General features: G+C 37.4%; 1 protein-coding gene across 1 annotated transcript in view; it reads left to right on the forward strand.

Moving 5' to 3' along the window:
* LOC150089917 (uncharacterized) overlaps positions 1–10,659 on the forward strand; it is an 84,989-nt gene extending 74,330 nt beyond the window's left edge. Inside the window, exons 2-4 of the mRNA XM_090368897.1 lie at positions 4,279–4,370; positions 6,768–6,957; positions 9,982–10,659. Of these exons, the coding sequence (XP_090225023.1) occupies positions 4,279–4,370; positions 6,768–6,957; positions 9,982–10,262 (563 nt within the window). The 3' untranslated portion in view covers positions 10,263–10,659. The remainder of the gene's footprint in view (positions 1–4,278; positions 4,371–6,767; positions 6,958–9,981) is intronic.
* The last annotated feature ends 390 nt before the right edge of the window (positions 10,660–11,049 follow it).

An 11,049-nucleotide genomic window follows, 5' to 3' on the forward strand; every position in this document is an offset into this window, starting at 1 on the left:
ATTTAGGTACGTGTCCTCTAGTATGGACCACCTGCGAAAGACAAAAGATATTCTCATTATTTAGTTTACTAAAACCTTTCAACTTCTTTTGAAGTATTTTAGTCCGATCCCCGTGCAGATGTCTCATCTGAATGTTTCTTTATGCTAATAACTAATCTTGTTCCTCTTTAGCTTTTCAAGCAGATTCGCATCCTTCCTGAAATGAAGTCCCCAAAACTATAGTCAGTACTCAAGGTCAAGATTTATGTTCCCTTAATAAATTTCTAGGCTTTCTCCTTCTCTTTCAGCTGGATATCAAATAATATTCTGAAAATACTTATTAATATAAAAATGAATTATTAACAATTGTGTTCATATAAAACTGAAAATAAAGAGTGGTAAAACAAACAATTTTAAATTTTTTCATGCCGATTTTAAGGTTATAACATGGAGTATCTTATCCTAAGGTCCATCTGTCCTTTAGAAGGAAATTTGCACACCCTTCAAAGAGTTAACCCTGCAGTAGTATGGTCTGAAAATAATGTAATGAAACTAAAATAATATGGTTGTGAAACTTGATGCAAATAATTATTTAGCTGAGCAGTTTAGGATCAGCATTGATGTTTCCAAAGATATCCTGTAGTGCTCTGTTCCGGGTTCACTACCATTCTTTTAATATTTACATATGATAAAGCTCTTTACTACTCATTTTTGCTCGCCTTTGCCAGTCTTTTTATAACACTGGGCTACAAATTTTAGGCTTCTGAATTTTTCTCCCGAAATATGTTACAGCTCATGGATTTTGATGAGCCGAATTCAAATCTGAAATCATATATTGCCTCGTACCCATAAATTTAAAGGCAGAAATACAGACGTATCCAAATTTTTAATAAGATTTTAACAAGTACTAGAATAAACGGCGTAAAATATAGTCAGTTTTTTTCGTTTACTTTTTCTTTTGTAATGCTCCCGAGCCTCTCTGACCAATGTCCAACAATAGTATACCAGCATATTGGACTGTTACCATGGATTAACGTTGTCGATGAAGGTGGAAGTCCAATATTGGACTTCCACCTTCATCGACATGTGTCCACATGTCCACAGCATATTGGACTTCCACTTTTCATTGATAACGTTAATCCATGGTAACAGTATCTTGAAAACGATCACCGTGTTCATTGCTAACGTGTCCATGGTTATCTGGGAAAAAAAGTCTAAAGGCTGATGGAGGGAGTATATTTTTAGAGATATATTGCAACCGAGATTTTGGAAGAAATATAGCCAACTTAAGGGTCTACAATCTAGTCAGAGGGTCTCCTGACCACTGCTGTAAGATCTGATAAACTCCTGATTCTAAAATTTCGCAATTAGCAGATCAACTAAATGGACAGATAGAGAACAATCTAAGTACGGGAAAACTAAAATATCAAGTATCTTGCTGATTGAGAGTGGAAAAAACGAGCTACTTATTCCAAATTAAAAAACACAACAAATCCGCGATATTTCTATTGAAAGAAAAGTCTTGTTGTTCGCTGCAACCTTCCCTGGCATGTTTTACTCCCTGAGAAATTTTATTACTCTTTAATTTATGCTTTTCATAGTGTTTACTGTCCCCTAATAATTTCTATTCGTCCAATTCGACTTTCGATTCTGTTATTTAATTTCATCAGTGGAAATGTATTAACAAAAATATGTTCAACCAAACAGATGGTGCTCCTTTCCTTCATCAAGTTATCGTCCTCAAATAGAATTTCTTACAATATATCAGACCGAACATCTGTCGCAAGCTGTTTTCATCTAAATACCAGTACTAGTGGCACGCGGATCTAATAACATCCATTTTATTGACTAAGTACAACTCACGAGGTTCCAGATAGGTATCTCCACGCCTTAAAAAAGTAATTACATCCGAAAGACAGATGCAGGAAGTACATAATAGAAACGATGCTCATAAAGGAAATAAAAAAAGGTAGACACATAGAGAAGGAGAGAGAGATTGAGCACGTTGTCGGGATAATAAGATGTTTAGGGGAAAAAAAAGCAAACTCAATCTACACATCAGAAAAATTATCTCTTAAATTGCTTTTAAGATATCTCCTTTAACAAAAATACCTGAAGCTTTTTCTGTTCTTATGCAAAGTTCCTTTGCTTTGTGAATGAACTTCGATGCGTGCATTTTATAAAAAGTCAAACAAACATAAGAATAGGCTATCACGTGAGTGAAAATGTCATTTCATGTTTAAATAAAAAGTTTACAAATGTACCCGTACATAAATAAATTGTTTGATTTATCCTTTCAGATGCAAGTCATCGTCGTTTAGATTATTCTTTGAGATGGAGGACCGTTGGACGATTTAAAGCCGGGTAATCTAATCGCAAACGGAGGTGGCACTTAGGTTTAATGTGTCACTCAGTGCCGTCTCGCACTATAGAAGCAATTTCAGGAGACAACAACCATTACCAGAAGAGGTGGCCAAGGTCGCCCGAGGGGCTACGTCAACCAGAACAGACCGCTATCTGCCTCTAACAGCAAGACAGAACCCTACAATGTTCTGTCACAAACTGTCTCTTGAGGTTGCTGCGACTACAGGTGAAAACATTTCCAACTGGTGTGTTAAGGGAGGAAGTCAATTCAAGTGGACTCTACATAAGGAAGTCAGTGGATTGTATCCCATTAATTCCAGTCTGCGTGCGTCACTCCTCCCCGCACCGGGTGGAAAAGGCTGGGTTCGAATCCCGTGGATGGCGCGTGAGGAACTTTAATGGGCTTTGTATCCCATTAATTCCAGTCTGCGTGCGTCACTCCTCCCCGCACCGGGTGGAAAAGGCTGGGTTCGAATCCCGTGGATGGCGCGTGAGGAACTTTAATGGGCTTTGTATCCCATTAATTCCAGTCTGCGTGCGTCACTCCTCCCCGCACCGGGTGGAAAAGGCTGGGTTCGAATCCCGTGGATGGCGCATGAGGAACTTTAATGGGCTTTGTATCCCATTAATTCCAGTCTGCGTGCGTCACTCCTCCCCGCACCGGGTGGAAAAGGCTGGGTTCGAATCCCGTGGATGGCGCGTGAGGAACTTTAATGGGCTTTGTATCCCATTAATTCCAGTCTGCGTGCGTCACTCCTCCCCGCACCGGGTGGAAAAGGCTGGGTTCGAATCCCGTGGATGGCGCGTGAGGAACTTTAATGGGCTTTTATCACTCCGTGGCTGAGTTAGTCGGTCTCAGGCGTAGATAGCAAGGTTCCCCTCCCCCCAGAAACTAGATTTTTTTTCGTCCAGCAAAACAGGCAAATCGATCAGAGAACACACGCAATTTACAGACACAAATACGGGTTTATGTAATCAATTACGGATTAACCCTAATATAATAATTTTTTTTAAAATAATCCCATTAATTCCAAACCACCGCACAGCTCGTCGAAACAGGTACTATGACCATGCGACTTTGAGCCCTGACTAATGGGGACAGTTCTGTTCTCTGATGAGCCCCCGTTTTAGCCTACAAACAGATTCTAGCCGTTATTTCATATGGAGACAACGACGAATGCGGAACCATTCTTCGAATGTCACAGAAAGGTACATTTACGGTGGGGGCGGTATTCTCGTGTGGGGTGGCGCAATGTTCAACGGCTGCACTCCTCTACAGTAACTGGGCAGACGTACCGAAAACAAATCCTCTAACCGTATGTGCGACTTTTTAGGGGTGCGGTCAGTCCAGATTTTATTTTCATTCAGAACAACGCCACCTCTCAGAGAGCTGAAGTGGCGGAGAAATATCTTAAAGCTGAAGTTATCCGACGACTGCCGTGACCAGCACGATCAACAAACTTAAATCCGATCGAACTTGTTTGGCACGACCTTGGGCGTCGCATTGCACGCAGTCAGCCAACTCCTCGGTCACTTGGTGAGTTGAGATCTGCGCTGGTGGAAGAATGGGATTTGTTGCCACAGAATCTTATAGACACCCTTATATTGTGTATGATTCATCTCTGTCAGGCCTGCTTAGCCGTTGGAGGGGATCATACGCCGTACTGATGTCATGTGACCATATTTTCGAGCATCTTGTATCGACTTCTCTAATGTCATCTTTTTGGTAATTCTTATACAATCCCTATAAATGTCTCTATGCCTGTCGGAAGTGTTCTGTTAGTTTTGTTGAGCATTGTGTGATGTTACAAAACGTATGGTTACTTCTTTAGATGATAATTTTATTTTGATAAAGTGCTGTAATTTATAATCTATCTAAACTTACAAATTGAACATGACTTGCCATTAGAGTAACTGAAGTATTTTTATCCTTAGATGAGGACTTGGAAAAGATTGTATCGGTGTTACTCGATGGCGAAGAGTACGAGATGATGTTTATCGACCATCCGATTTGTACAGACGTAGCGGTAAGTAATTAATAATCCAGAACATCTATTTTTCTAGGTTTGACATGGGAACCTTTTCTTATATCTTAAACATCATTAATACAGTTGTAGAGATACGCTTTTAAGTGTTATCTAAAATTACATTCAAGGACAGATCTCGACAGCTGCTGCGTGCTATAATGGTTCCTAATCGATGCCTTTCCTTAGAATAAGAGTACCTGAAATTCTCGTCCCATTTACTGTTTCCTTAAATCCATCGAATAAATGCCTGGAGATGTTCAGTAAATCAAAGAAAAAGGCTTTTAATTATGAACTCGGTAGCTATTGCAGACAAAACCCGAAACAATTTTCGATTAAACTATTGAGGTTGTCATAGTAACCACAGCGTATATTAAATTTTACGGTTTGGTTGATGCTGATATTTAGTGAAGCGAAAATTCGTATCTCATCAATATGGATCATTCGTGGAGATTTATTGGTGGTTTCGAGCACCTCGGAAGAGAGCTCAATTCTAATAAAGTAACCGAATTTACGCCTAGAGGCAATGCTTTGATCAGTAAGAGACCACTGCAAAAGTTTCTACTCTAGCGAGATATAAAAGGAATAAATTGATATTATTGAGGTCTCGGCATTCGGGTATAACTCTTTTAATTTGTTTCTATCAGAATTTCTTTTTTTTTGTTTTAGGTTTTCTTAATTTTAATTCTCTGTTTTCTCTCTCTTATTGCGCATAAATAAAATATCCGTGCATGTACAGGATTAAGTTGTTAATTGATTTCTCCAATTTCGTATTGAGATTGCAGTAATTCCTCCTCCCCCTAACTCTTGTGCAGAAATAACATCAATCGAGCGTGTCTTATACTTTAAAAGTGTGTTGATACAATATTCTCGAAACACAACCCTCCCTCCAGATGTGAATGATGCAATATTCTCGAAACACAACCCTCCCTCCAGATGTGAATGATGCAATATTCTCGAAACACAACCCTCCCTCCAGATGTGAATGATGCAATATTCTCGAAACATAAACCTCCCTCAAGATGTGAATGATACAATATTCTCGAATCATGGAGCTCCAAACAGGTATCTCTTGTTCATATCTTATAAAAGTTTCAAAATAAAATTAAATCATCTGATTGCAACGCTAATTTCTCTCTCTCTCTCTCTCTCTCAAAAAAATCAACGTCATGTGGAACTTGCGAACCACGACACATGATGTTATTGAGTTATTATTCGGGACACATGATGTTATTCAGGACGAATGTCCTGGATAACAACTCAATAACATCATGTGGACCTTCCAGGACATTGTTATTCAGGACATTCGTCCTGGATAATAATGTCCTGTGTATATGATATATATATATATATGAATTATATGATACTTATCTTGATATTTATTATTAGTTGTTAATATTTGAAGTTAAACTTATTATTACAGGGGTTAGATAATTGTATGAGGAAGAAATAAATATGTTAATACAGAGCTGTAAGGGTTACAGAGTGATACGCTCTAAATAGGGTACAGCTTGAGTTCTCTACAAAATAATAATGTAGCATGAAGTTTCACTAAGACATGAGGAAATCAAAGTTTCTTATTTAACTTCTTACAAAAAAAAAGTCGATATATTCCACGGTGTTAGCAGAAACTGATTTGGTTTAAACAGATCGTTTCAGTAACTTTACTGGCAACTTCAGCAACTCCTTTACTTTTGATTAATGTTCTCTTTCTACGGAACCCCTTTCTTTCCAATAATTCAAAGCAGATTCGTAGAACGATTGTAGGATCATCCGAAAAACTCTTTAAAGAGTTCACCTTTTGTTACTGAGATCAAAAGACGAAAAGATTTAATGATCTTCTCGATTAAATCGACTCCCACACACAATACTCACGTTTGGGGTTGCTACTAGTGCCACCTTGTGGACAATCCTTTGTGCAAAAGAGTAGAGGGCCTCGGTTACCATGATACCGCACGTTTTAACAATGAGGGTAGTTCCGAATTGGCATTCTTTTGCTCTTCTAAGTATTTTCAACTTTGTTTCTAGAAAGGAACTGTGAACGAATAAACTATGCCTGTATGGCCAGGTAAACATCGTGCCGTGCGCAAATGAGACACTCGACATGTCTAACTAGAATGCGTTGAGAATCTTGTTAAACTGACATTTCTTAATATAATAGATTAAATTTCAATTTCCAACCAGTCTTTTAACAGAAGATTGGAAATGCAACCATTATATTGTGGAAGGGAGCTGATGATTGGCTTATTACTAAAGATCCAGACACCGATGACAGGTTACCGTTACAAGACTGGAATGTGAGTTGATTATGAACGTGTTTCCAATACGTTTTGCTTGTGATCAAACCGATAAAACTGATGCCTCCACTAATTATTTTGTTTTCTTACTTTCTCATTACAGTCTTTGGACGATGCGTATGCCGAAGCAGATGCTTACGTAGTGGTTTACTCCATCACAGAGAGAAGCACTTTCGAGAAGGCTGTCGACATTCTGTTCAACCTCCGAGAGAAAGGTTATACTATGTCTAAGGCAGTCATTCTGGTGGGGAACAAGTCAGACCTCGTGAGGACACGAGCCATCTGTACAGAAGGTGAAAACTGACTTATTAGCTTATAAGGAGTTATTATGAGCAATATTTCTCTTTCCTTTTCCTAATTCTTTCTTCCTCTTTTGCTTCTCTTTCTTCCTGTTTCGCTTTTCTTTCCTTCTTTATCTCTCCTCTCGCTTTTCTTTCCTTCTTTATCTCTCCTCTCGCTTTTCTTTCCTTCTTTATCTCTCCTCTCGCTTTTATTTCTATCTTTATCTGTCTTCATTTTCCCCCTCTATCTTTCTCCTCTGTTATAAAATGCATACTCTAAATATGACACCGGGCTGTTTCCTTCTTCTTTTTTGAATCTTCCGTTTGCTTTCATATCCTATACTATCCTGCTATTTTAGCATATTATCTACTTCTTTCCTTCTATACCTGATTTTAAAAACAGCAATCACTGCTACATCCATATAATCCTAACTTCAGAAGTTTCCAACATAGAACTACCTCACCATAATGTAGTACGACGTCAAATTACAGTATATTGAGCTGTGTGAGTTTAACTGGATGGAACTTTGCGTGTCTTTTAATGAAACATCAATAAAAATAGATTTGCCACAGAATTGTTCAGAAGAAATCCTCTAACAAAATAAAAATCTACATTTGTCCGATGACCAGTTCCAGATGACCAAATACAGAAAGCACACAAGCTTGGGAACTGTGCTTGTGATTATTTTAACTAATAATTTTTCGCTCACAATTGAACATCCACCACATTATTGAGCGGTAAATCCATCAAATATAAATGCTAGGTTCAACCATTATTCTCAGTCATAGATCACCTTGAAATTCACAAACTCTATAGTCACTCTTTCGACTTATTGCTGTCATCGAGGCAACCGACACCAGTTTACCGCACCGTGGTAAATGGTACTCAGAGGAAGCACAAAATATCATGACAGTTCACTTCCATGATAACCCTCACAAAGTCCTCTCAGGACTTCCAGGAGCATGAAATGATTGCATGCAAGTGTCAATCCGTACTCAATGGTACGGATTGCAACCAATCCGTACTATGGAGTATGGAATGATTGCAATAATCACAGAATAAAACAAAAATAATCAATATGATATACATTACCGTGCCAGAAATATTCTTCTTGAGTGCATGTGGAGGATGCCACTAGTCATGATGAGTTTTTAGGCATTATACATAGGATGTATAATGCTTCAGTCAATTTCCGTGTGGTTTTGCAAAGATATAACCTTATATGAAGGTCCTGATGATAAACAACTGCCAGAATACCATGCATGCTATTAGTCTATTGCAAACTTCTCTTCGTTCTTCTCTTCTCATTTTATCCAAATAACATTCCGCTCTTAAAGAGCAGTGCAACCTGTAAGGGCTTATGCCAATTTTAAGAATGATTGCCAACATCGTTAACTTTATAACGTGAAAACCAAGTACACATTAACGGACACTTATGTCCTTAAAGAAATGAAAATGGACTTTTACATCGACTTCCCTCCATTTATCTTGATATTTATTTTCAGTTGTTAATATTGTATTTGAAGTTAAAGTTATTATTACAGAGGTTAGATAATTGTAAAACTTACTGAACGTTTTAACAATTATGTTAAATAATTTTATGCAAATAACCTTGTAGATCATTGGAAATTGCTGTACAGTAATAATAAATGATATAAGGGATCTCCAAAGACACTTTTGATAATGCGCTACGTGAAGCTATTAAAGAAAAAGAAGAGGTAAACTTTATAAGAGGCAGGGTGGACGATACTGTCAGAAGAAAATAAACTAGTGTCTCAAGGAGGAAAAGAGATGGAACATTAAGGAAAGGTGTTACTGTCGTCAGAGATGGTATAATGGGTATTTGAAGGATTAAAGGACCCGAGGTACTCACTACATATAATGAAGAGATCAAAGTGCGACGCTTTTAATGGTGATTAGCGACATGTTTGGGATTAGCAGAGTCCTCCAGAGAAAAAGAGGGTATCCAACAGAAACCCTTTTCGTAAATTTCGATATAGGAAATGGCTGTCAGTAGAAAAGCTTCTTTTTTGTTTAAAGTAAAGAATTACTTCCGACATAAGATGGAAGAAGGACAGATACTTCCGGAAAACAGACTTCATTTTATAGGTGAGGGTTGTCCACAGAGACAAATAAATCTAGAAGCGCAGGCGTTCTGTTTATTAATTTATCGGTTAAGTTTTATCAACGCTGTCTGGAATTTTATGCTGGCACATGCGTTTTTGCTGAAGCCAACCGAATCTGTCCTTAATAATCGATAAACAGAATACTCCTTGTTATACGTAAACGTGGAATACTGTAAAACCCAATTCACACATGCGCAGTATTCCCAAGAGAGAATATTACAAAAAAGGTTGACAGAATGATGTTACCTGAAGAAAGAAGAGACGAATACATGTACGCGCTGAAAAGTAAGAGAAGAAACGTTGATGGGCTCGTCATAGAATAATTTTATCCACGAAGGCGTGACAATGACTGACTTTGTTCATGATAAATCACTCTTTGGAAAGACAAAAAAGCAACATGTTCTAAAGGGATAACTTTATTTAAATTTTCCTGTAATTAATTTTTTTTCTAAATTTTCCGACATCGAAAATAATTTTTTTTGTTTACTTTTCTTTCCGAAACTCCGCTTTTGATCTCATCAAGACAGACAAGAGTTATCCATCCATAGCCAGCTAAGACCATTGAAGTAACTCTAAGAAACAGTAGCTATTTCCCTATCATCTCCATCGGTGCTTCTTCTGAAGACAACTCCAGATGTACAGCTTGTCCATTTCCAGTTGAACAAGTATCTTGGATGATATCGACCTATCTGTCCATCCAGTACACTTGAGCGACTATTAACCAAAGAGCTCATGTCCCTTGTACACGTTCTTGTCGATAACAAACTGGTTATCGACTTTCCTTCATAGTTTAGAAGTTCGGACTGATCCTTAAAATATGACAGACCATATTTAAATAATCTTTGAGACCCTACACTTAAAATCTTGTGGACGATTCTATTTGAAATTTGTTTAATTTTTATTTTCCAGAGGGAAAATCAGTCGCTTGCACTTACGAATGCAAGTTCATAGAGACATCAGCAGGAATCAACCACCAAGTGGACGAGTTGCTAGTCGGCATTGTTACCCAAATCCGTCTGAAGATTCAACAGCAGGAAGAAATGAAAGAATTTTCTTCTCCTACAAAGCAAGTGAAAAGACGCAGTAAAGGATCGTTAGGCTCTGGTTATCGTGCCAGAGGTCTTCTTAATAAATTCTTCGGCAAAGGTCGCCTTAAGTCGAAGTCGTGCGACAATTTACACGTCTTGTGATGTCCTTATTGTATCTTGTTTAATTTTTAAAATGAAAATTAATTACAATGTTTTTGTACTGATGTGCTTTTTATTTTCAATACAAATAATGCTTTAATCTAAGATTAGAAGTTAATATCACATTGTGGAATTTATTCCATCTGTTCTTTGAATATTTAACTCTCAATATGAGAAAAAATTTTCTGCTCCTTCGGCATGGTTGGGATTCCAACATTTTGTTACATTTATATTCACGATGGCTATTATACCTTAGCTTCGCATGCGACTGCGCCTTCCTCTCCCTCCCCCCATCCCTGCCTGTTGTTGTGCAATCCATTATCTCTAGCTTTACTTCAATTATCCGCGACTAAAAGGCACGTTTCGTTTTATTTTGTCATTTAAGCACCCCTAGATGGCAGCACGCACTGTGTACCTATAATTGTTACAGGTAGTGTATTATTAACGATAGTTATTATAAGAATTACAACTAATAAAGACAAGAAGATGAATAGGAATATATTTTTCAATCATTGTTTTGTAAAATATAATTCTAATTTAGAAGAAAGTTTAATTATGTTTATTACAAAGCCACAATAAAGCAAGAATATTTGAAACTTTGTTGCAAAATAAGATTTATAGAGTTTATAGATCAATGTGGAAATGAAAGAAATTTGGAACTGTATTTTGTAATGTTTGTTACTGGAAATGAGGAATTTTTAATCCATTTTTGATGGGTACGGATGACTGATATAAAGTATTAGTTTTTTACTAAATAATGGTTACATTAATTGATAGAATTTATTAATAT

This window comes from Mastigoproctus giganteus, chromosome 2 (genome assembly GCF_048544385.1).
Source record: "Mastigoproctus giganteus isolate SK-2022 chromosome 2, ASM4854438v1, whole genome shotgun sequence".
NCBI classification, from domain to species: domain Eukaryota; kingdom Metazoa; phylum Arthropoda; class Arachnida; order Uropygi; family Thelyphonidae; genus Mastigoproctus; species Mastigoproctus giganteus.